The sequence below is a fragment of the Nansenia antarctica genome (assembly GCF_963989245.1).
Source record: "Nansenia antarctica genome assembly, chromosome: 2".
Taxonomy (NCBI): Eukaryota; Metazoa; Chordata; class Actinopteri; order Argentiniformes; family Microstomatidae; genus Nansenia; species Nansenia antarctica.
In genome coordinates, this window is record NC_137675.1 from 76,702,830 (window position 1) to 76,730,278 (window position 27,449).

General features: G+C 45.1%; 2 protein-coding genes across 2 annotated transcripts in view; one reads left to right on the forward strand and one right to left on the reverse strand.

The window, feature by feature from the left end:
• Positions 1-8,915, reverse strand: part of ntn1b (netrin 1b) — a gene marked incomplete at its 3' end in the record, with an annotated part of 50,133 nt that extends 41,218 nt beyond the window's left edge. The window contains exons 1-2 of the mRNA XM_080522396.1: positions 8,793-8,915; positions 7,402-8,446 (exon numbers count right to left, since the gene is read on the reverse strand). Of these exons, the coding sequence (XP_080378522.1) occupies positions 7,402-8,416 (1,015 nt within the window). The 5' untranslated portion in view covers positions 8,417-8,446; positions 8,793-8,915. The remainder of the gene's footprint in view (positions 1-7,401; positions 8,447-8,792) is intronic.
• Positions 8,916-16,047: 7,132 nt separating this feature from the next.
• On the forward strand, positions 16,048-26,447 carry LOC308150640 (phosphoinositide 3-kinase regulatory subunit 5-like; the record flags this gene model as incomplete). Its single annotated transcript, XM_080523449.1, has 17 exons — positions 16,048-16,147; positions 17,497-17,597; positions 18,090-18,158; positions 19,094-19,232; positions 19,556-19,625; positions 20,050-20,227; positions 20,702-20,873; positions 21,497-21,582; positions 21,978-22,634; positions 23,486-23,611; positions 23,982-24,110; positions 24,373-24,466; positions 24,814-24,890; positions 24,998-25,091; positions 25,499-25,581; positions 25,921-26,036; positions 26,300-26,447. The coding sequence occupies 17 exons, from the start codon at positions 16,048-16,050 to the stop codon at positions 26,445-26,447; spliced, it is 2,439 nt and encodes an 812-aa protein (XP_080379575.1).
• Positions 26,448-27,449: the final 1,002 nt, after the last annotated feature.

Below are 27,449 nucleotides of genomic sequence, written 5' to 3' on the forward strand. Positions count from 1 at the left end.
ACAATTTCCTCTAAACTAACGATACACCACTGCCTCCAGCAGCCATAATGTGCGACCTGTGATATGTCATTTCAACCATTTTCAATGTCGACAGTTATCACCTAGTATTAATTATACTATTTATATAATCTGTTTCAAATCCCAACGCGGTGAGAGTGCCCACTCAAAGGACGGTTGTTTATCAGGGCAGGCTGGTGGAGGTAGATATCGGACGACGGGCTCATTGTAATGCATGAAATGGAATGAGGAATGGTGTTTGATACCATTTATTTTAATCAATTCCATGCATTACAATGACCCGGCCTCCGATTCCGCCCTCCCCTGTCGTATATCTGTGCTGTACGACCCTCCCTGGACGTCTGAGGTCACCTGCTCCTCTAGATGTGATGAGAAAAGCGATGGGTTTGAACCCGGGTCTCTCCCCCACGTAGAAGACCTAAATGTCTAACCCAATGTTCAATTTGCTTAACAATAGCCTGACTGTAGACCGCCCCCCGCCCCCCCCCCCCCCCCCAAAAAAAGCAAGATACAGTACACGCAGAATGACCCTTCACGGTCTCATCTAATGTCCGAGCAAGCAGAGGGACTGCAATTCTAAACCAAAGCTAACACATCCTTCACAATGTTGAGGCTCAACCTCGAAAACCACAGTCCACAACATGGCAGTAATAATCCTCCGTATTCTCCTAGAAGCCCTGAGTGAAGCCCTGCCGGCTCTGCCAACGTGTCTGTCTCGAATTATGAGCTCAACAAAACAAAATCCCCCAAAACATGCAGCTAGTTTGCCCAGAGGACACTGACTGGATTCCACCCCCACCACCAGAGCTTGGGGTTTTTATTGTCGACCCCAGAAATACACAGTCTTTGTTTTTTCGGTCTCCCTGTATACATACAGTGCAGCCCTCCTCCTTACCCTCCACAGTCACACTGGCAGGCTGTGATAGGCCAAAAACAACAGACCTGCAGGGAAGCTATGGAGTACTGTGGAGATTCTGCGTACGTACTGTACTTCCCACGTCGGCCACGGAGCAGAATTAGTTTAGGGATGTTTTGGGAGAAGTAGGCTTTAGAGTGCACTGCTATTCATTAGCCTGTTAGCATCGTCATAGAAACCCATCCTGTGACTCCTGAGATTGACCGCGCATTCTTTTTCCGTTAACTGCAAACTTGATGATTTTTCAAATATGTCGTCCAATGTGTCTCCCTAGAATCACTGACCACAGTTATTCTCCTCAGCGTATCCCAGAGGCCAAACAATGGACATTTTCCATCCTGGCACCAGGCTGCTGGCTAATGACATGCTGGTCCACAAACACACACACACACACACACACACACACACACACAGACACACACACACACACACACACACACACACACACACACAGACACACACACACACACACACACACACACACACACACACACACACACACAGTTTCAGTCCAGTCTATCTGAGACCAGGCTAACTGGCATTCCGCTCCCTGTTGGCATTTAAAGTTGTTGAGTTTCCATGCTGCTGCTGTGCCAGATCTGTCTGTGAAGGAGGGGGCTCCCCTCTCTGACCTCTGACCTCTGGCTCTCCTCTCTGATACTGACCTCTGACGCACCTGCTTCTGATTAAACCCTCACCTGATTCTAATTGAACACTCACCTGATTCTGATTAAACCCTCACCTGATTCTGATTAAACCCTCACCTGATTCTGATTAAACACTCACCTGATTCTGATTAAACCTCACCTGATTCTGATTAAATCCTCACCTGATTCTGATTAAACACTCACCTGATTCTGATTACACACTCACAAGCTTTCCCATTGTATGTTTTTGTTTTCATTTTGTGTTTTGTTTGTTTTGTTTTGTTTGTTCATGGTTATTTTTCTTTTCATTAAGAAAATAGTCTTGACAGCAATGCATTTTAATTTCTGTCCGCATGGCATGGCCTACATCTTCCTGCAACATCATAATAAATATTGATGAATTCTTTAAATCTAGAAGACATTTTCTTGGCTAGTTGTTTACTAAATAAAATCAATAGTACCATTGTTATTACTCATGCATATTGTATCAATATGTTGTTACATAGTAATAGTAATTGCTTTGTAATCGCATAGTATTGCCAAATTCAATTTGAGCTGTTTTTGTTGATACTCAAGTGGAATGTTATGTAAAAACAATATTGCTAGTACACCATTACTCAGTAAAAGAGCAACTTAATGGTGGATATCCATATCTAAACTACTATAAATGTATACAGTATTGCCATGTCCTCCAACACAGTTATATACAGTTATACAGTTATTGAACACTATTAACAACCACAATATCCTCTAAACCAAAAGAGGGGGTTATGATGTAAGACAAAACACACTTGTCACAATCTATAAGCCAACTGGACTGGACTGGATCTAAAACCCCTTGGCAATGGAGTAGCTGGCTGCTTGCAGGAGAGTTCCTCCACAAGACCATCTATGACATCATCTTCAAGAGACATTCTTTTCCCTGTCACATGGGCCACAATGGGAGCGAAACGAGACCCAGATGGTGTGCAGGCCCGGCCCAGACCGACCCAGACCCAGACTGGCAGCCCAGGGGAGGGCAGAGGCAAGAGGCAGAGCTGGAGTCAGCAGAAACGCTGTCAATGGTCCTAGTCAACCACATGGAGAAACAACAGCCTAAGCACCAGAGAGACTCGCTGAGCTGCATAGCGAGCCTTGTCAACATAGGATCTGAGCTGGGGGTCTGGGGTCTGTCAGAGGCTGTCGTACTGTGTCTCCTAAACGTCCGTCACCCTACAGGTGGGCTGGTTCAACTGGAGAGATTGCTGCGTAAACAAACTCTGCACTCGAGAAATGGGTCTTGAACTGGGTTTAGAACTGGCTCTTGATACTTAGTTGGAAAGGGCCATAATACCAGAATATTTTAAAAGTGCTTGTAATTTCTTGTATTTGGAACTTGGAACTGCTCTCTCTCCCCCTCTCTCTCTCTCTCTGTCTCACTCTCTCTCTCTCTCTCTCTCTCTCTCTCTCTGTCTCACTCACTCTCTCCCTCCCTCCCTCCCTCACTCTCTGTCTCACTCTCTCTCTCTCTCTCTGTCTCTCTCTCTCTCTCTCTCTCTCTGTCTCACTCTCTCTCTCTCTCTCTCTGTCTCACTCTCTCTCTCTCTGTCTCTCTCTCTGTCTCACTCTCTCTCTCTCTGTCTCTCTCTGTCTCAATCTCTCTCTCTCTCTCTTTCTTTCTCTCCCTCCCTCCCTCCCTCTCTCTAAGCTCCTTTGAGATACAGTTGAACACTAACTTATCAAACTATCTTTTATTCAGCTGTCGGCAACTCAAGATCCCACTTCAAGACTCTGCACACTTTGCAGCTATTTTTAGTGTTGGTCTGAAGTCCTGACACACACAAGTACGTGCTGGATCGACCGGGAGGGGAGCCAATGGGGTGTTGATATAATCACAGCGCATTCAACATCCCAGTGGGTGGTAGACGTGTCAGTAAGACTTCTGTTTACGTTCGATAGCAGCCAAGTACTCTCTACAGTGTACAGTGTTGTGGCAGGCTGATAAGAATGTTCTGAGAGAATGTCTTTGTTACTCACATTGACATTAAGTCAAAAAGTAACACAGGTGGGTGTATTAGCTTGAGCATCAGTTCATTCTTTTGTAAGATAACCTTAGCACCTCTTTCAGCCTGAATCGAAAAGTATTTCATCAAAGGTTCCTCTCAAGATTATGCACTTTCAATTGGAGAGTGGAGTGGCGTGTCATGCCAGAAAACCCAGTCAATAATAATAATAATAATAATAATAATAATAATATCAATCAATCAAAATGTATTTTGTAAAAACAATTGTACAGCACATTTAGTATATTTTGTGCACAATTGCAATGCAATGCACAGCTCAGAGAGAGAGAGAGAGAGAGAGAGAGAGAGAAGAGAGAGAGAGAGAGAGAGAGAGAGAGAGAGAGAGAGAGAGAGAGAGAGAGAGAATGGCATGCTGAATTATAGAGCCTTGGCAGGAACCCTCCGCCCCTCCCTCTCCATCACAGCACCAAACACCCCTGGCCACCACAACAACCAGCCAGTACATCACTGAGGAGAACAGAGAACCAGGCGAACAGGCCTAATGACTGTTCTACACGTGTAAAGGACTGGCACGGCACGAACAGCGTCCTCCCCCCCACCCCGCCACCTAATCCCAAACAAATATTCTGTTTTAACCTCCGTCAAACTCTTGACTGTCAGCCGCCCGCACATTACCCAAACCAAACCGAACGTCTCGTGGCAGGGCTACAAGACAAGCAAAAACAACTTTCGAAATTGAACAAGTGCACGTATGAGTGACTAAGGCTACCATTTTCGACTTGCCTCTAAAACCCCACTTGGCAGGCGAGCGCGTTCCCACAGCTCCCTTCACAGCCCATCAGTCAGGGGGGAGAGAGAGTTAGGTCTGACTCGCTGGGGTCAGAGCCGTAGCCGCCGCAGCGCGGGCCGTGCATGGCTGGAATAAGAAGCAGCTGAGGCTCATTTAGAGAGACGTGGTGGTGGTCTCTGGAGGAGGAGGCCAACCTGAGGTGTCTCTGGAGGAGCAGGAGGCCAACCTGAGATGTCTAGGGAGGAGCTATTTATTCCTCTCCTCTCGTTGTGTTTCCTTCCTTCCTCCCTCCCTTCCTTTCTTCCTCCCTTCCTTCCTCCCTTCCTTCCTTCCTTCATCTCTTCCTTCCTTCCTTCATCCCTCCGCATGACAAGCCAATCACTGGCCTCCTTTCAGGGCGTGGAGGTGACAGTTCAGGTAGGATGAATCATGGTGATTCGATTTGGTTTGAAAACGTGATCATATCATTTTTTCAATGCTAAATTGTTCAAGTCTAAATCTTGTTTCGCTTTTGGTTTGAATGGACTAACTTGCACTGCATGCAACATCAGTTCAAGGGAATGGGAAGGCTGCCAATAAAAATGCATTTCCACCAAATATGATGGCATCCGTGCATGCAAAGACATGGGAAAGAGACTTTGTTTTACTTCCACACGCAGCACCAAAAGTGTAGCCAACTACTCTCCCATATCCACATCTCTCTCTCCTTCTCTCCCCACCTCTCTCTCTCCGCCCCCACTCTCTCTCCACCCCTCTTTCCCTTTATCTGTCTCTCTGTCTACACCCCCCCCTCACTCTCTCTCTCTCCACCTTTCTTTCTCTCTATCTCTCTCTCTTTCCGATAGTAAACTTGCAGTCAGGGGACAACAGATCCCAGAAAGATCATTAGCAGCCACCATTCAGTGTCCCCTCTGCCAGACCACCACGCTGGAGCTCAGTGAATCCCATCCTCTTCTCCCCTCCCCTTCCTTGCCTTCCCCTCCCTTTCCCTCCCCTTCCCTCCCTTTCCCTCCCCTTCCCTCCCTTTCCCTCCCTTTCCCTCCCCTCCTCTCCCTTTCCCTCCCCTCCTCTCCCTTTCCCTCCCCTCACCTCCCCTCCCCCTACTCACACAATGAGGTGTCAGGCCAGCCTTATTATTCTCTTCCTTTCCCTCAGAGCGCATGCTTATTGAGGCCTCTCTGAACCTTTATCTGATGACACCAGTCCCATAAAGAGACGAGGTGGTGAACGGGGGCCTCTCGCTGACAGCATGATGGATGCCACAAGTGACAACCTTTTGTTTCAGCAAAACACACTCACATGCCCGTCCCTGCGGAGGCAAAATGCGGAGGGCAAGGGGAACAACTTGTTCACTTGTTCCGTGTCGTTGAACAAACCATGGCAGTGACTGAACTTGCTACTTTCCCAGTTTGGGTTCACTCCCTGCGAGTGAGATGGGGCTTGTGCTTCTGTGGTTTGTGTTGATAAAAGCCACCCCAACTGCTGTTGAAAAAAATGACTAAAACTTAGTTCTGGTTTCAAATTACCTCATGTTTTGTCCTTCCCTGTGAATAGTTGACTTGGCTCAAAGTGGCGGTTTATTCTGTACGTGCCAAAAATGTCAATAAAACCGCCTTAATCGTCCACACAATCAGATAAAAGCACCTGTTTATAGAAACACAACACGCCTTTGCGGTCTATCTCCACAGCTGCAATGTTTCCTTCCTATTGAACTTCTACTACAGTCGGAAACACTGCTCAAAATGTAATTACGCACAAGGGCACCCGCACTAAACTTCCTGTCCTTTTGTCTGAGACTTTTTCTGAGTGTTAAAAGATCAAATCTGGGATCACCATGGGCCTAGTAGACCTATTTAGACTAGACAGTAGCCTAAGAACATGCTTTTTATCCATGTTCACGAATGCATAAGTGTTTACACATTTGAACATTTTGGAACATGATATTAATTGTATTTGTTGATATTAATATCTAATTAGCAATCAGCATTAGGCTACTTCATCATACAGAACTGATGTATAGTACAGTGACCTTCTAACAAATATCTTGGTGTTTAGCACACAGTGTTATACTGTTATAGTGCATTTCAACACAACTCAGAAGATTAATAGAATTGTTTTCCGAGACGATTTCGATCCATAATGATAATCAGTAATTTTGATATAAAAACGAATGTCCCTTTGAGTGGTGTGGAAAAAAACTTTTAACCCAAACTTTCATGCAGTTGATGAATGATTGTGCTATAAGCCTGTCCCTTTTTAATTATGCCATAAATTGTGGGTTTCTTTCTCATATATTATATGTAAACATTCCTATCTTTTATCATGACTCACCATTTAGTTTTATAAATCATGGGTATTTAGTCGCATGATAGGCCCATTTGTTGGGTTTGTCGCTTATCATGTTATTACACTTGGGACTAGACATTTGGGCGGTAAGGCGCTTTGGAAGTTGAAAAACACAGCCCTGTCTCACTTTACCAGCTATTCACAATAAATTAAATGATTAAATCAAATTTAATTACATTGCAATATCGGATTAATTTGACATTTAAAATAGAAGTTGTTGTTCGTTGCCACTTGATTATACTTTAGTCAAGATTACATTTCCATGTTCATTATTTCAATGTTTCAATTAATGTTGTTTCTCGATGTTCATTCGTTATCTAACGGGGCAGGTGTATTAACTTAAACCAAGCCAATCTGAATGGTTCTCTGCAATGATTTGATTGACACAATATAATTCAAGAAAAAGTGCTTCAAAATAATCGTTTAGCCTGTAGACAAAATAAGACATTCCATTTAAATGTATATATATATGTATAGACCTAATCAACATTTAGCTGTATAATGTCTAATGTAATGTTTAGGATAGTCCTATATAGAAATATTACAAAGTAGAAACATGCGTAACCGCACAATACGATTTCGATCACAACATATGTCTTACAAATAAAGTTTTTACATCTTAAATGACCACAAGTAAATAAACCAAGCGTTTGGTTATAACAGAAGTATGGTTTGACTTACGGACACATTCGTTCGCCTCCCTCGCAGTTGCGCGCTGCCACGGGCGGTCATAGTGGAACGGTTTGCACCTGTCGCACTCCGGTCCCGCGGTGTGATGCTTGCACTCACACACCAGACTCCCCTCCCGGTCCTTCACGCACTTCGAAGCGTGGCCGTTGCACTTGCACCTCCCGCCCACCTGCAGGTCCGACACCGCGTAAAAGTAGGAATCGCGCGCCAGCTCCGAGTCGTCCTCGTTCTCGTCCCCAAAAGTGTGCAGCCGGCTGAACGTCACCTTGATGTCGGTGGCCGTGACCCAGTCCTGCAGCACGGGGGAGTTGTCGAAGTCGTGCGCCGAGGGTCTGCCGTCCAAGGTGCTGAACGCTATGAGCCCACCCGTGAGGGGATGCATGTCCGTGTGCGAGTCCGTGCAGATCGCCTCTTGCTCGTTCTGCTTGGTGATCGCCGCCTTGTTCTGCTTGTTGAACATCTTCTTACACTGGGTGGAATAGAACTGGAAAGGGACCCACGCTTTGCCATAGTCCATGGACTTGAAGATAGCCATCGATTCGGGTCGCGGCGAACAGAACTGCAAGCTCACGTAGGTCACCTCGAACTTCTTCCCCAGCGACAAGGTGAGCGTGACGTTCTGCGGGTACTGGACATAGTTCTCGGACTGCCAACAGGTAAGGTTATGCGGGTTGTTGAGATCCGTCAAATACGCTGGCGGGTGAGACTTCTTTGGATCCTCGGCATCGCAGGTATGGCAATCCCTAGTCCTGTCCTCTCCCTTCTCGCTCACAACGCAGTACCGGGCCTCGGGGGTTCCACAGGTGCTCGAGACGCGCACGTCCTTACCGAACGCGGAGTTCACGAAATCCGGGATGCATCTCCGGGGGTTCCCGTTCTCGTCGTAACAGGGGTCTGGAGGGGACGACTGCGCGGCAAACATACTCATCCCGTAACCTCCCAGAGCTCCCTTGACAAGCAGAGAGACGGCCACCAAGGTGACCCAAACTTCCAAAACCCTTCTCATTGTAATCCGCGCTCCTCAGTGTCTCTTGCGCTGAAATGTAGTCACGGGGGAAAAAAGAACAATCAGAGACAATCTTTAAGACTTTGACACAGTAGGTTGTGAGAAATATCACCTTATATTTCGTAAAGATTGCAATAAAAAACAATTTGAGAACGGATAACTAAATGTCCGTCTTATTCACAAATGAAATAAGTGGAGACAAAATAGGCAGAGGACAATTTTACAAACGAAATGACATCAAAAACACAAGTTTAAAATTAACCCAATGTATATACTCCTGTCTTAGGTTGTTCTTCTCATACACATAGCCTATATGAAAGTCAGAGGCAAACACCCATGCAACATGTACTACAGTATGAGAATGAAATCTTCTTACGAGGCAAAGAAAACTCCTCAGAGGACACTACCTCGAAATAACTGCTCAGTCTGAACTCTGAAGGAAACGTGTGGTAAAACTAAAAAAAATAAAGAATTTAAAGGAAATCGACCACTAGTTTAGTCCTTTCGGTGTTTCTCTCTACACATAGATATGTTGGACGGAGGACCAGCTAGCTATAGCAATTACTTTCCCTGACTCTGTCTTCCTTTCAGTCCCACTCACACCTCTGTGTACCTCTGTCTCTGTCTGTCCCATTCCCTGTCTGACGCGCTCACTGTTGGAGCAGAGAAGCGAGAGCCCGTTATCCAGCATGCAGAGCTCCAGCTGAGAGAGAGGTAACAGCGACATCCACTGGTAGGTTATCAATAATACTCGATAAAAGATCATAGCATTTGTCTCGAAATTCGGTTTCACAGACAAATCTTAAACCTATAGTCCTGGATTAAATCACACTTTCAATGTAACATCTCCATTAAAGATGCTTTTTTAGTCTAGGATTAGTTTTAAGCCTTGTCTGTGAAACCGGTCCTTAGGCTATACATTATAAGCCTATTATTACAGTTTTGATTTCGCTTAACATATAATAATGACAGTCAATATTTACTAATTAATTGAATAAATGCATACCTTGTGTGGACGACATTACGTCCTTGTGGGCCTCCTGTCAAACTAAATAGTGTTGGTCTATAAATGTGCATACTGTATAGGACTAATGTGTGTGGCCACAGGATGCAGGTGCAGCTGATATTGATAGAGCTAGGTTTCTCCCATCCACAATATATATATATTATTTTTTTATAACACATATTTTATATATCTATAATACATATTTGCTGTGCAATCTGAAATAATTAGGCGTTGGGCGTTTTCACAAGGCACACACATTGAAATTGAAATTGAAAACAACTTTTACCTCGAGTTTCACAAACATACCGTCAATCCCGACAGGTTTCACTCCACATAGTACTAAAAGAAGTGGTGGGTAAAGTTCCTTGTTTGATTCAAAGATCCCTTTCATTTGGCACCAGCGCGTTGGTCATGCGATCACTGAGGTGAACGGAAGACAGGTCACACAACCGCAAATGGAACGCTCGGAGCGACATCGTGCGGCGGTTGGACGTAATTGGTCAGAGTGGATACCAATCATACCGACTCGCCTTAACATTTTTTTACATTTTGAATATATTGTGTTAAATGGAGACTCAACTGTCAACTAAAAAAACGTTACATATTACATTCTACAAAACACACGTGTGTGGCAGCTGGCAGCTAATTCATTTTCGTAAATGTCATTATTGATATGCAGGATTCCTTTAAAAAAAAAAAAAAAAAAAATTCCTTTTACTAATTGGAAAGCAAGGAGGTTGCATACAATACATACATTAGAGACTATAACAGCTCTGTAGAGTGAGAGTGTACTGTATGTTGCTACCACAGAGTACAGCACAAAGGCCTCCCCTGCTGTGAACAGTACACTTGCTTTCTAGCGGGAGGTCCTTGGCTTAATTCCAGTGTGTCATACCCCAATGTGCTACAATACTGTGTAGATTGTAATGGTTAATGTGCTGGAAAATACATAACATAATGGCCTATCAAAACATGAACAATGTCTGCCGGTCTGATATCCTCCCTCCAACAGTGGTTTACTGTATGAGTGAAATAGATGAGTGAAATAGATGCATACATGATCATCTATCAATAGATGAGTGATTGTGAGCATAATATGAGAAATCATATGATGATGAGAGATGAGATGAGATAACGTTTATTGCCATTTATGCATACACATTAAGCATACACATATAGGAATTTGATTTGGCGTTACAGTAAGAGCGTTTCTAAATGCAATGCAAACAAAACAACACAGGACAGACAGCAGTGCAGACAGAACACAACAAACTGTAAAACCATAGCTGCCATGTGCGGCGCCATATCATATATATTTGATCATATTATGAGAAACCCAGAGTATACTGTAACCTACTTGTTGTCCCTGCTGTACCATAGTAACCTCTGTGTTTGCAGATACAGCCTCTACCCCACCTGTGGTTGCTCACCACCACATCCTGGGGAAGGCCATTAACACCACATCCACTATTGTTCTGCCTTGAATAATGGACACTTGTAGTGCTTATATGTGTATGTGTGTGATAAATGACTTCCCCGCTTGTCTGTGAGAGGGTTACAGAAAATAAGAAGGAGAAACATTACAACCAGGGAGATGGGTAATGCTACTGTATGTGCAACTGTGTTTGATATCACTCAGGGTGTTTGATGCCATTCCTCATTCCAAGCCATGCATTACAATGAGCCCATCCTCCGATTTCTACCCCCACCAGCCTCCACTTCTAACACAATGTCATGTTTTCCATAAGACTGACATATAAAATCCGGCCATTAAAGGCTGCCACCTAACTGGAAATGTGTTGCATTTGCTCCCAAACCATGTGATATTGAAAAAGCAACCATTTCAACCACTTTACTAGATTTGATAGAATGAAATCAAATGAAAATTTGAGGCTAATTAAGGCTTCAAATGTTTTAAATGTTTCAATCGGCAAGAAGTTGATAAATGAAATAACTCGATCTCATCTTGAATCAGTCAGTTCCCTTCACAGAACTCAGAGCCATATACAGATATTCCACAGTGGTATCCATGACTTTGACAGAACCTTATGATTTAAATCATCAGCTGTCCTCCAGCATGTGCTCCTTGACAATCTGTCAAATGAGATGACAGTCAGAGTTGCTCCTCCCCCAAAACCACTACAACACCTCCCTCCCTCCCTCCCTCTCTCCCTCTCAACATGAGTTTCATTCAGTTCCTGTTATGCTTCAGAGCTCACTTTACTGTCTGTGGATGATCTATTTTCGCTGGGCTACTTGGTGGACGACACAAAAACAGAAGCACTGAAGGATGTGGTCACCGTGTTCCTTTCCCCACTGCCACTGAGCCCTACTGCAGCTGGATCCAAGAGAGGAGAGCAAGTCTGGGGTTGAAGAGAGAAGAAGAGAGGAGAACAAGTCTGGGATTGAAGAGAGGAGAAGAGAGGACAGCAAGTCTGGGATTGAAGAGAGGAGGAGAGAGGAGAGCAAACGTGGAATTGAAGGGAGGAGGAGGGAGGAGAGCTCTGGGATACAGAGCAATGCTGCATGACACTGACTCTACAGGACAGCTGTGTGTGTAGGTAAGGACCAGGAGTCTACAGGACAGCTGTGTGTGTAGGTAAGGACCAGGACTCTACAGGACAGCTGTGTGTGTAGGTAAGGACCAGGAGTCTACAGGACAGCTGTGTGTGTATAGGACCAGGAATCTTCTTCACTGAGGGGCTTAACCAAACTGGGCTGGTTTAAGTATTTGGCTATGGTGGATGTGCAAACCAGGCCAGCTTAGCTTATAGGTCAGCTCAGTCTTGGCTCAGCTGGGTTCGGCTCTATAGTGTGATTAGGATCTCAGTGTGTGTTCTCCACCGTACTGCTTTGACGGGATGTCACATGGGCCTCTCTCCATGTTTCATATTTAGAAACAGAGGAGTACACCGGTGTATAACTGTTCATCACCAGGGGAGGCTGGTGGAGGTAGAAATCAGAGGACGGGCTCATTGTAATGTGAATCATACAGTATATGTTTGATACCTTTCCTCATTCCGTTCCATGCATTACAATGAGCCTGTCCTCCGATTTCTACCTCCACCAGCCTCCACTGCACTAGACTTATGAAAGCATAGCATATTGATCAAATTGGGTGTCTCCTACTGCCAATGACAACTACAGTCGTAAAACCTCACAACTCTATGTGTGTGTGTGTGTGTGTGTGTGTTTGCGAGCGAGTGTGTGTGTGTGTGTGTGTGTGTGTGTGTGTGTGTCCCAACATCAATGTAACTGCCAACTTAGTCTCACCTCAGGTGCAAACCAATGTCTACCGCTTTGCCTTCTTAGAAAACCGGCACGTTTACCAGAGTTGTGATGCCTTCCAACAAAGCTTGCAAGAAGCGTTGTTGAGGCCTGCGTTTCCTGTTCCTCTTTCAAATTGACAGAATCTGTCACAAATTCCCAACAGCAAAAACTGAGTCTTTCTTCAGTACCTGAAGGTTCTTGCATTCAACTTGTTCATAGCCCTTATTAGATGTGTAGTTTAATAGTGCCATGGTTATTTTACTGGGCAAGTCCCATTGACATTGTATAATAAACCATATAGACATGTGTTGCACATACAGTATACAGTACTGATGAAATAAAGAAACAATGTGCTCTCCCCTAAAACTTTTCACACAAGAAAGTGTGCACGTGTTGAAACCATAGGAAATGAAGAATGGACAGCACTCCAATGTATAAATATCAAATCATAATATCACAATGCAATCACAATGCATTCTTCATTTTCTGACCAGACTAAGATCCGCCTAGGATCAAAACATTTCCTGTCTTAGTTTGTAATAAAGGTACTGTACATGTTGAAGCCTTTGAGTGTGCAGGTCCTTACTTCATTTTGAATGAATGAATGAATGGTCTTTATTGTCATTGGTACAGGTACCAAACAACGAAATTTGGGAGGGGGGGCTCCCCTGGTGCTAGGAAAAACAAAACAAACAAAAAAAACAAGAAGGGAAAAGAGCTGGTTTACATAAATAAAGGCTATGTACACTATCCACTATACTATACTGTACAAATAAAACACTGTGCTGTACTCTATGCTATGCTATACCTATTCTAACATTTCCTATTCTCTGCAACCTTATGTACCCTAGGGTTGTCATATTGCACATAGTGTTATTGCACATTCATTTAAAGTGTCGCAGTTTGCAGGCTTGAAATGTACACATTTGTGCCACATTTGTGCCTTTTCTGGTCATACTGTACTCCCACTCTCAGTTACTGTGGCTCCCAGCACCATGTCAGTCTCCCTGTGTTATTATGTGTTGTTGTGTGTGTGTGTGTGTGTGTGTGTGTGTGTGTGTGTCACAATAGTTACACCTGTTTCCTCTGTAGACAATTGACCTTCCTGCTTTGGGAACTTGATGAGGCTCTTGGTCTTATAGTTTTGCCACGCTAAGACGTCCTCCTTGCTGCCAAGGAGGTTAGTGTACAAAAGCTATATGGCTTGGTCACACAGTAGCTGCAGCACCCAGTGGAGCTGAAGTGACAAACTTCATTGATGAACTGTTCTGTTTATAAAAGCTGAACTTCCATGGCATTCCTTATTTTGACTTCCCATCAGCGGAGGCTGGTGGAGGTAGAAATCGGAGGACGGGCTCATTGTAATGTATGGAATGTTCAAAAGAGTGTTTACCATTCCTCATTCCCCTCCACTATTTCCCATAGATTGAATATTAGCACAGTGTTATATATTCATTTATTTAGTTTAACCTATATCTATTCAGGATTACTCCATTGAGGTCAAAATACCGTTCTCAAAGGAGACCTGGCCAGATAAGATCTACATCAGGGGAGGCTGGTGGAGTTAGTAATCAGAGGACAAGCTCATTATAATGCATGGAATAAGGAATGGTATTAAACACAAGTGTTACAATGAGCTCGTCCTCCGATGTCTACCTCCACCAGCCTCCCCTGACATACCAGTAATGGTAAATGGACTGCACTTATATAGCACCTTATTCCAAAGCGCTTTACACACACATTCACACACCAATGGCGGCAAGCTACCATGCAAGGCGCCAGCCCGCTCATTGGTTGCAATTTGGGGTACATGTCTGGCCCAGGGACACCTCAACACGTGGCCAGCCGGGGATCGAACCGCCGAACCACTGACCTTGCGATAATTAGACGCCGGCTTGACTTCCTGAGCCACAGCCGCCCCTACCAGTACAGTATACACTTCCCCCCTGGTTTGCTTCCTGAGCTCTCTTCCAACTTCCAAGTACTCTTAATAGGGGGGCTCATTTCCTGTTTGCACCAACACAGGTGACACTCCGTCCACAACAGTGGCATGGCCGCCTCTGGACCACAGCTGGGCACAATGACACCTTCCTGTCTGCACACATACACACACACACACACACACACACACACACACACACACACACACACACACACAGGACAACGCTTAATATAGGACTCTCCGTGGGACTTGTGTCTTACAGACATCACAGGCAAGGCAACTCACAGGCAACTTTGGGCCCATAGTAAGTACAGTATAGGACAGGATCCTATTATCTCCTGTGTGGGTGTGTGTGTGTGTGTGTGTGTACCATACTATTCCTTACTCTTCCATTCCATGTATTACAATGAGCCCATCCTCCAATTTCTTCCTCCACCACCCTCCACTGATGTAAACCCTCAGGGTTTAGTTTAGGACTCAATATCACAGCAGTTGGGTGCAGTTTGTGTAAGACTGGCCTTTTTGCATTAGCTTACTTTACTATTAATACATACATTGTGTTCTTGGAAACAGAGTGTGTGACTATTCTGTGTGGTCAGCTATGCTGGCATGCAAACATCTAGCCTGTTGTCTCATTTTGGTCTTGAGTTTGCCACATTTCACTGGGTGTGTTTTACCACATATCATGTGATCTGTAGTGGTTGCAAATTGCCACACGAAAGTTGTTGAATGGGTTTCTACTGTAGGCTATGTGGCAGTAACACTATGCAGCTGCATTAGAGGATTCATTTCAGGCAATCATGTACTTATTTAGGCAATGAGTGTTTAGGCAATGAGTGTCTGTCCCTCTGTTTCTTTAACCCTGTGAATTCATTAGAAGTCCTCGTCAGGGTGGTTTATGGGTATTCCCAAAGAGAAGTCTAGAGTGGAAAAGAGGAGCTGAGACAGAACCGAGGTGGCTGAAATACGGAAGTGGCTTTTTCTGTTCTCCGTGACGTCAACTCTGAGTCATGTGGTCATCCTCTTAGTCACTAAATAATAAGAATGAAAAACTGGAAGTTGTGGGTGACCTTCATGTACCACGTCAACCAGTTCATCACCATGCCCTCCTCCCCCATGCACCCCTCTCAGATGATGCCCCCCCCCCCCTCCTTGGCACACTTTGTCCCCTCCTAACTTCCCCCAACCCCCCCCCCGCTAGATCATTGTGTTTGTCCACCTTGAAACCAGAGCGCTCTGAGCGCTCCAGAGCGTATTTATGAATGCACCCATAGGTTAAGCCTAATCCTAGACTAAATAAGCATCTTCAATGGATATTTAATTTAGGCTAAAATGCCCTGACCCCCATCCCTCTGTGTTCACTATGTTTAATGGCCAATGTTGTTGTGATTCTCCTGCAGATGAGGATCTAAGATGGAGCATACCTCGTGTACGGAGGACCGTATCCACCATGCCCTGGACAGGTGCCTCTATGGCCTTAGCCCGCCGAGGCCCAACACACAGCCCTGCAGTGGTAGCCAGAGCCTTCCTACCCCCAACCCACTGCCCTGGAACGGTAGAGCTCCCCCACCTCCTAACCTTTGTCTTACTTGCCTTCACTCCAGGGGAGGTTGGTGGAGGCAGAAATTGTAAAGGACGGGCTCATTGTCGAGGATGGCATGGGATGAGGAATAGTATCAAATGAGCCTGTCCTCCAATTTCTACCTCCACCAGCCTCTCCTCCTTCACTCTGATTTCCTATCAATGGAACCATCTTTCTGCCAGCCCAGTTCAAAACCATAGCCCTAGCTTACTTGGCTTCACTACATGTTTTTGTGGTACCGTAGGGGGTATGGTGTACAGTACACATAAAATAAAGATACTAAATGAAATAAACTACTACTTTAACTTTTAAAAAGGAAACTTTTACTTTCACAAAGCTTTTTCTCTGTTAAAATGGTAACCTCAGCTTAACTGTATGTTTTGCGCTTAAACAGTGATAGGAGATCACCGATGTAAAAGAAAATCTACAGTATACATCAGCATATAGCTCTGAATTAATGGTCTTTGAAGAGCAAGCAGGCTGTAGTTCAGTCATCTCTCAAATCTTAATACATTCTCTGTATATAAAAGTGTCTGACTAGAACGACTAGAGAGTGTATTAGCTACTCATCTACTCATTCATGTTACTTTCTACTCTCTCATTGAGAACACATCCCTTGTTGTGTAAGCCTTCAAAGACGTTGGTCCACAGAGCTAGGTCTTGTGACAGCGTCAAAGGGGAAGTGAAAGTGATGACCCGCAGGATGAAGAGAGGATGAGGGTGCTGGTAAGGGTGGTGGTGGTGATAGACAGGGCACAGGGGGGGAGTGGAGATCATCCATTACACAGGGAAGCATAAATGTGTCTAGTATGTGCATATCCCTTTAAGACACACACAAGTAGACCATTCACATCCACAGACAGGTCAGAGCACAGGATCTGCACAGGAGCACAGAGCCCCTGGAGCTGTCGAGGGTTAAGGGCCTGGCTATGTTGTGAGATGATGTTGTGATGAACAGTCTTTTTATAAAATGGTCGGGAAAGGGAGTGACTATCTTACCAATACCCTCTGGGGTTGACCCAAATCATAGTGGTGGATGTGTAACCAGGCCAGCCCAGTACAGCTCAGCTTGTAATTTGGTGTATTGTAAATTGTAAATGGTTCATAGACAATGTGAGATTGAGATCAAACTGTATGTGATTTCCTGACATAGATTTGTTATTGGACATGGTGGATAGAGCACATAGATGTCATAGATTGACACTTACGGGGAAGTAAAAGTGGAAATGTTCCATTCACTGCCTCTGTCTGTCTGTCTGTCTGTCTGTCTGTCTGTCTAGCTGGTCTGTGTCTGAACCGCTGGAGTTTGGAGGAACTAGTGAGGAGAGAACCGCAGAACTTCCTCATCTTGCTGAAGCAGATTCTGAGGAAAACACAAGAGGTAATAAAGATAGTGATAATGATAGTGATAATGATAGTGATAATGATAATGATAGTGATAATAATAGTGATAATCATGTCATTTCAATGTGCTTAACAATGGCTAGAGTATGTGAGTGAGTGAGTAAGTAAGTAAGTAAGTAATATGCCTTATATACAAATGTGTGCAAGCTAGAATATCCCAAAGGGCAGCAGCCTATCTCCTGTTTCTATAGCGTGAGGCACAGGATGCTAGCTAGTCCTTTACATTTGGTCTTTTAGCAGACGCATTTATCCAAAGCGACTTACAATAACTACATTTGTCTAAGTAAGTGAATCAACTATAACTATACGTATATCAGCCTCCAGTTTTTATTATGTATAGATCCAGTTGATATTATATTGAGTCCATATACACCTATAATAATAACAACAAAGTGAGGTGTGTGTCCTGTATACCATAACTGTCCTCTCTATAATGTCATACATATACATATACATGTTATGTCCATAGGTTCTGGAGCACTCTCAGTACGAGCTGGTGTCTCCGCTGGCTCTCCTCTTCTCCTCCACCCTCCTGCAGGTGAGAGCAGATAGGCACAATGTCCAGACTCACAATGTCCAGACTCACAATGTCCAGACTCACAATGTCCAGACTCACAATGGCCAGACTCACATAGACTCACAATGTCCAGACTCACAATGTCCAGACTCACATAGACTCACAATGTCCAGACTCACATAGACTCACAATGTCCAGACTCACATAGACTCACAATGTCCAGACTCACATGTCCAGACTCACATAGACTCACAATGTCCAGACTCACATGTCCAGACTCACAATGTCCAGACTCACATAGACTCACAATGTCCAGACTCACATGTCCAGACTCACAATGTCCAGACTCACATGTCCAGACTCCCAATGTCCAGACTCACAATGTCCAGACTCACATAGACTCACAATGTCCAGACTCACAATGTCCAGACTCACATAGACTCACAATGTCCAGACTCACATAGACTCACAATGTCCAGACTCACATAGACTCACAATGTCCAGACTCACAATGTCCAGACTCACATAGACTCACAATGTCCAGACTCACAATGTCCAGACTCACATAGACTCACAATGTCCAGACTCACAATGTCCAGACTCACATAGACTCACAATGTCCAGACTTACAATGTCCAGACTCACATGTCCAGACTCACAATGTCCAGACTCACATGTCCAGACTCACATGTCCAGACTCACATGTCCAGACTCACATGCGAACAGCTGTTTGCCTCGGTATAGGATTAGGATCGGTATAGGATTCAAACCAGTGTAAGCCGGTGGACGTAGACATCGGAATTGCATGGAATGAAATGAGGATTGGTATCACACAACACCTACCTCCACCAGCCTCCGCCTGAATCAAACATAGAGCCCCATCCCAAGCCTCAGTCCCAAACCTCAATCGAGTGCGATGTTGTCAGATGCTCTCATGGTCTCTTGGTTTGTTTCAGACCCCCCACCTCCCCTCTGACTGTGGCGTGCTTCAGGAGGCCTGGGTGGTGTTCCACTGTTTCCTGTCATGGCCGGAGCCTTGCTCTAGCGCTAGTCGACACCTGCTCTCTGTCCTTCACCAGGAGCTCAGGGCACCAGGTAATGAACCTCAGAGATGATGTCCCTCTGCAGCTCTGAGCATGGGACGCTGGTGGAGGTAGAGATCGGAGGACCGGCTTATTGTAATACATCATGGAATGGAATTGCATGGAATTCCTCATTCCATTCCATGCATTACAATGAGCTTGTCCTTCCCTTTCTACCTCCATCGGCCTCCGCTCATGTCGAACTGTCGTAAGCCTTTCTCTAGCGCTTTCTCTAGCGCTCACCTGTTTTAATTCAAGTACCGCTTTCTTTCTGCCAGGTGGAGGCGCTGTAGACCACAATACAAAGCTAACGCTTCACTTACTATTTTCCCACAGGTGTCTCCTTTCACAAACTGGTGAGGAAGGAGCAGGGATTGACCACCGGCAGTCATTCCTCCAAAACTATGTAAGTCTACATGCCCAGTACAACCTTGTGTAAATCAATCAATTCAATATTACTCAGTTAAAAAATATGTATATATGCTTTTCTGTGTGTCTTCAAATGCATTCTGTCTGTTTGCCTGTCTGTCTGTCTATCTGTCTGTGTGTCTGTCTGTCTGTCTGTCTGTCTGTTTGTATGTCTGTCTGTCTGTTTGTTTGTCTGTTTGTTTGTCTGTTTGTATGTCTGTCTGTTTGTTTGTCTACCTGTCTACCTGTCTACCTGTCTGTCTGTCTGTCTGTCTGTTTGTTTGTTTGTATGTCTGTCTGTCTGTTTGTTTGTCTACCTGTCTGTCTGTCTGTCTGTCTGTCTGTTTGTATGTCTGTCTGTCTGTCTGTCTGTTTGTTTGTCTACCTGTCTACCTGTCTGTCTGTCTGTCTGTCTGTATCAGAACGGTGTTGCTAGTGAGCCCAGGCGAGGACTTCCCTCCTGAGGTGCTGTCTGTCTCTGAGCAGCTGAGTGGCGTCCATCACTCCCAGAGGGACACCTCTGTCACCCTGATCAGACATGCCTTCCAGGCAGCCCTGGGGGACCAGTACCCCCTCCACACACTGCACACTGCCCTGCAGGTGAGCCATCACCACGCGTGTTTGATAACATTCCTCATTCCGTTCCATGCATTACAATGAGCCCGTTCTCCGATTTCTACCTCCACCAGCACACCACTGATGTCCACATAGAGCAGGCCTATCCTGAAAATCAATTCATTAGAATTGGTGAAACCTGAATAATGTGTCCATTTACTTAACTGTTATAGGGCTGTCTGCACCAATGAAGCTAACACAACGAGTATGCCTTTTCCTAGCCAACAGATCATGATCAAATCAAATAAAACTTTATTTATACAGCACATTTCCGACACATAGATGCAATACAATGCGCTTCGCAGTCAGAATCAATCAAAAGTGATGGAGAAAATACAAAAACAACACAGTGAGAAATGAGGAATGAGGACTATTACAGCCGTGGAAGTTCATACAGAAGCCAACAGGTTTACGGGAACCTATCTGTAGCTGTTAAAAACGATTTCTCCCCCTTCACAGTCAAAAGAGACAGAAGAGTTGGAGCAGATCCTGTGTGCGGTGACGGAGGCCTTGGAGACGGCCGCAGCCTCCACAGAGGACCCGGACCCCGCCAGAGAGAGGCTGCTCCAGAGCCTGGGGGCGCTGAGTGAGAGGTTGGGGGTCCACCCTCCAGACGGCTCCTGGTGCCCTGGTGAGAGAGAGAGAAGAAACCATGGCTACTGTATAACATATATTAACACATATTAACACATAATTAACACATATTAGCACATATGATGTGTTTTCTTTGTTGATACCTACTCTAACAGTAAACCCTCTCAGCCTGTCCTGATACAGTGATAAAGGCTACTAGGGGAGGCTGGTGGAGGCAGGAATCGGAATACAGGCCCGTTGTGATGCACTGAATGGAATGAGGAATGGTATCAAAAATGTGTAGCTGGAGTATGTGTAACAGACTGGGTTTGAAACTGGGTCACGCATGTGGAAGACACAAGTGTCTACCATTAGGCCAAGAAGGCATCCTCAACATCCAAGAGCATCTCTTGTCTCAGGCAGGGCTTCCTCATCATCAGAGCGTGATTCCAAATCACCTCCGCTAATTGGAGATGATTCGAGATTTGTGGATATGGGAGAGAAATTTCATTGGTTGAGTTATAGCATTGAGGAACTCGGCCGTGTTGGACACAGTACACTTTCTACCACACTTGAACCCGTAAAAGTCAGATTTGTTTTCATTGTCGAGAAGGCTATCGTTGGCTTGACCCTATTAAGGTTCTTCCCTTCCCTTCTGGGTTCTGTGTGTTCTTGTTACAGGGGCTGTGCAGACTCTGAGGCTGCCCCTGGCCAAATGTCAGGTGTACCCCTGGGACAAGGACAACTTTGGTAATGACCTCCATAGTGTGATTCTCCTATGTTACTACATGTAATAAATACATTATGATGTATTGTATGTCTGCTACACTGTGGGGCAGTCTCCTAGACACAGATTCAGCCTAATCTTGGACTAAAAAATTGCACTTTTCAATAGAAAACCTTAATTGAAGACGCTATTAGTTTAGGATTATGCTTAATCTGTGTCTGTTGTCTGTTTTGGAAGTGTGTTTTTTTCTCTCTGTGTTTTTTCACTGGTGTAACTACGTAACTATGTTACTACTCAGATATTTTGGACGACATCCTTGCTAGCGAGCTCGACCAGGCTCCAGTCCTGAACCAGAGCTTTTCCAGGGACGAGAGCGAAGCTAACGACGACAACGATGATGATGAGGAAGATGAGGGAGGTGAGAAGGTGGAGGAGGAGGAGGAGGAGGAGGAGATGACGATAATTGACCGCTACGCGGACCACCGCATCTCCACCGTGTCCTCCACCTCCTCCAGAGACTCCGTGCTCTCCAGCTACTCCCTGTCCTCCAGCTTGTCCGTCCCCTCCACGCTCTCCGAGTCCTCCGGGGTGGACAGTGACTTCAGTGAGGCGGACGAGGGCCAACCGGAGACCGGCAGAGTCAGGGGACCCAAGTCCAAAATCAGGAAGCACTTCTCCATGCTCTTCAAGCCCCGCCACTCCCCGTCCGTGTGTCGCCGCGCCCAGAGCATGGGCTGCCGCGGTGACGTCAGCAAAGACGTCCTCAAGCGGTCCAAGTCCCTGCCCAGACAGGTCCACCTGACGCTGGGTTCCAGGGTCCCCTCCCCCCTCCCCACCTCGGAGGGCGTCGGTTGTCCGTCCCCCCAGAGTCACGTGTGTGTCCGGAGGAGACCCATCCTAAGCTGTGAGGACGTTGTGATGGACGGTGAGGGGCAGGGGGAGGAGGAGATGCGTACCCAGGTCAGGGTGGTGGTGTTCGGGGAGGACCGAGAGGCGGGCAGGCTGGCCCGGGCCTATAGGGACTTCCAGCAGAGGGAGAGTAAGTGTCCTCGTCTCACCAAAGTCTGCAGGCTCCAGTTCTACTTTGTCCCCGTGAGGAGGAGGAGTCCAGGAGCCCCAGGGGGAGGGGGAGGAGGAGGAGAAGGAAGAGTAGGAGAAGGCGGAGGAGGAGGAGGACACACACCTGAGGGACACTCAGTGAGCCCCCTCAAAAGCACATCCTCCACGGTGAGAATACTGTGAATGAATGAATGAATGAATAGTTTAATGACCACACGACCTAGGTCGGTGGAATTTGTTGTCGGTACAGCTCAAACAGCAGTGTCAAAAAACATACACACATTGTACATGACTATTACATGGACATGAACACACATAACCACAAGACAAGACAAGAACATATTTACAATTTACAATTTATACAGTGCAGTGAGTCAGGTGTAGAGCTACCTTCCTTCAATACATTTTCTGTACTCCAACAGTAGCTACATTCTTGATACATTTGTTAGAGACAGTGTTGATGAGGAAATGGAGAATATTGTGATGATGAATGAATGAATGAATGAATGAATGAATGAATGAATGAATGGACTTTATTGTCATTGCTACAGTACAGGTACCAAACAACGAAATTTAGGAGGGGTGATGATGGCATCATAGTTCTGATACAAGAGGACTCACACTTTATGATGTGCTATTAGATTACAAAGAGAGCTTTTTACGGTGTCTCCCTTGACTGTCTTGATAAATGTCACAGACTGAAATGTCAACAATAAACTGCTAGGTAAATGCCAAATGGTATTTATTTTAAGCGATATCTCCCCTACCGAAATGTCAACAATAAACTGCTAGGTAAATGGTATTTCTTTTAAGCGATATCTCAGCTCACAAATTGTCTTTGTGACATATCCATCCGTTCCACTTCCTTGTCTCCGCTCTGACAGGAATCCAGTGGGGTTGCCGTGGACGACAGCACCACTGACATCGCCCAGCTGATCGGCATGGTGGACCCCTGGTACAAACGGAGCGTGTTCAGTCTGCTCAGCCTGTCCTCTGAAGTCCTGTGCCAGGTACTTAGCTTTTCTTTCTTTTCTTTTTTTTTAAACACTTTATTGAATGTATTTTACAGGGACTGTACACATTGATCAACATTTCCATAAATACACATTAATACCAGAGAGCACAATTTCATCTGTTGTACCACTGCTGGTACATTTATACTAATTACTTAATTTGCATCTGCTGTAATACAGTCAGCCTGTATGCTACCTCGCTCTGAGTTGGTGGTTATTGTTATTTATGTTGTGTGTGTGTGTGTGTCGTACAGCAACAGCAGCTACTGTTGGTGGCAACTGAATCTCCCTGCGGTTATTAATGAAGTAAAATCTAATCTGAATCTAATCTAATCTAATCTATACATATGTCATGTTCTAACTTTAGATGAGGTCTAAGGTGGAGTGTGACTCAGGTAGCAGCGCTCTGGAACGCCTGCCCCTCTTGGCAGACCTTGTGTTGTATTACTGTCGGCATGCAGCCAAGCCTGTTCTGGTTCAACTCTACCAGGCGGAGGTGAGATTTACCCTGATTCTGATTTATTAATCACACACACACACACACACACACACACACACACACACACACACACACAATTATATGGTTTGGATAGATGAATCACCACGATCGAGCTACGAAGGAGCTACTCTGCTCTGCCACACTGTCATGTAGGGATCCCCATTGTGAAACAGTGTAGTACACTGAAACCCAGTGCGTCTGCTCTATACAGACATGTGGACTTTTGAAAATGAGATGTTTCCTATTGTGTCTGACACAGCTGACCCTGGCCGGAGGAGACACAAGGATGGAGGTGTTCATACACTCTCTGGAACTGGGACACACAGCAGGGACACGGGCCGTCAAGGCCATGGGTCAGTCTGTCCACACACACACACGCACACACACACACACATACACACACACACACACACACACACACACACACGCCACACACACACACACACACACACACACACACACACACACACACAAACACACATCTGTCTGTCCATGTATGTCTGTCTCTCTCTATGTCGTCGTCGTTCCTCTCTCTCTCTCTCTCTCTCTCTCTCTCTCTCTCTCTCTCTCTCTCTCTCTCTCTCTCTCTCTCTCTCTCTCTCTCACACACACACACACACACACACACTCACACAGTAGTGTCATCTGTACGTTTTAATTTTTAAATATGAAGTTCACAGTTTTACTGTACGTTTACTAGGTGCTGCCAGCAAGAGGTTTGGGATTGATGGGGATCGGGAGGCCGTCCCTTTAACACTAGAGGTCGCTTACAACAAGGTATTTAGCATATCCTGGCTCCTACTTTGATGACGTTCTTTATTTATCATAACTTGACAGTAAACATGACAGACATTTTCAAAACCCTCAACTATTTCCCTTTGTAGGTGGCGGTGAGTGGGAGGAGTCAGTGGACACAAACAGAAATGGTTTGCACATCGATCAACTTATGCAAGGGTTGCAAGACTCCCGAGCTGTTAGGTGTGTCTGCTTTCCTCCTGTTTCTCAATGTATCGTATCATCATGCATCATCCATACTGCCCTGCAGATGCTAACCGCAGTAAAAGTGTTCAAAATTGAGTTATAAGTGTTGAGTTTAAATTGAACTTCTCAATATCTGTTTTATCTTGTGACAAAGGTTCAATCTTGCTCCATTTTAGAGAAATGGGATATAAAGAATTGCAGTATTGCATTTGGCTAGATAGTCATCAAATTCAGTCATTCTCAGTTTCACTGTTTGCGTAGATACTGTGGTTAGCTCCTGCTGGGCAGCATAGTTAGACACAATTTCCTCATGCCTGAGTCATCATTCTATTCTGGGTGCTTACTGTGTCGTTGCTGTTTTAGAAAATGGAATAAACAAAATCACTCACTGGGTTTTGATCTAGATTCTAGAATGGAGAGTCTTCAGCTGACGATGACCGAGGTTCTGAAGAGACAGAGCTCCAAATCCAAGATGAGCTACAATCAGGTGAGATACAGGAAGCACGTCGCCTCGCAAACAATGACATAATCTCATTCTGCACAACTCAGTGGAAAAATCAGCATCCAAGAAGCCCTCACCCATGTGCCACTGGTGGGGTTCAAACTGGGGACTTGGCTGACCCAAACATTGGTTATAAAACAAATATACCAAGAGATCATCTTTGTAGTGTATGGGCTACATCTGTAGCAGAGCTACTCATTGCAAGACCATGATTCCAAATCACCTCCGCAACACGTGTGGTCCTGTGTCATGTCATGTGTGGCCTATACTCTCACTAACTAACTCACTAACCGACCCATGCACCTCCTCCATATCTCCCACCAGCAAATCTCCAACTCAGAGGTGAACGTGGATCACGTCCAGGTGAGCGGGGGGAGCGGCACCACCTTCGCCGTGTGTCTGGACCAGGACGAGAAGAAGATCATCCAGAGTGTCATCAGGTACAGCTGGCAGAACAGAACCAACCCAACCCGACCTAAGCCTCTAAGCAGGAGGGCTGGATGCAGTATATGCACCCACTACACACACTGTACTGTTCTATATATGCAACTCTTGCAATTCACAATTCAGATACATTTATTTGACTCTGTCTGGATATCTGCATGTTCAGTTTTAGTATATGGATTTATAGCTGTTGCTTCTCTTCAAGAGGTTTAGTGTGTGTCGTATGTTCGTTTACACGTGACTGCTCTGCTTGTTCTAGGTGCGAGGTGTCGTTGTGTAGTAAACCAGACAGCATCTCTGACTGGAGGTCTCACAGGAGTCAGCCTGGCCAGGTTCGACCTCTACACCCCTCATACCGCTCCCTCCTCTGCCTGCCCATCACCTCCTTCTGTGGGTCGCACCCCTGACTCCCTCCTCTGTCTCTCCACCCTTTCTTCTGTGGGCCGCACCCCCGACTTCCTCCTCATACCCCTGACTCCCTCCCTCTGTCTCTCCACCCTTTCTTCTGTGGGTCGCACCCCCGACTTCCTCCTCATACCCCTGACTCCCTCCTCTGTCTCTCCACCCCCTCCTTCTGTGGGTCGCACCCCTGACACACTGGAGTGCTACCTCCCTCCCTCCCTCCCTGAAACCAGCTGGAATTACAGTAAAAGTTGTCCTTTGACACTGACATACTCCAACCCTATCCTATCCTTACCCATTAAAGGGACACAAACCGTATATGATCCTGTTTGTTAGTTATGGACTTCTACCAACTCCCAGTTGAGACATCAAACACTCAACATGTTCTCTTGACTTAAATACACACGGAGTAGAGATGATTATGTAATGTACAGCATCTGTTCAAATGTGTGTATTGTTCTGTAAATCAAACATACTGTATGTCGACTGATATTGTTCATTGTCCTGATTGTTATTTGCTACTGTGTGGTGTGTTTGTATGTATATGTATGCTTGGTTAAATGAGGATCTATTGTTGATAAACATGATTGAATGGTAAGAGCATTTACTGTTGTGGTGTTGTGAGAGAAAATGTTCCACTCAGGAAAATCTGCATTGTTCATTGTGATTGAACACAAAGGCTATTGACTTGTACTGTGTATGATAGCATTGAATTGCATTAATGAATGGGTTTACATTATGTTGCCTAGCAAATTCTTTAAGATAAATGTACAGTCATGTAAGGAAATATTTATTGAAATAAATAATCATATTTAATAATATTCTGTGTTTAAGTTGTTTCCATTGAACAGAAGAAAAACAATAAACAGAGAGTGGAAGCTATATGACTAAAACTTTTCTGCGGTCATAGATTTGATGTACCTAAAAAAGTATTAAAAAGTCTTGGGTGCGTCTGTTGTAGATTCGGGTAACATGGTTTCTGGAGTTGCCTCACATGCACGTCTGTA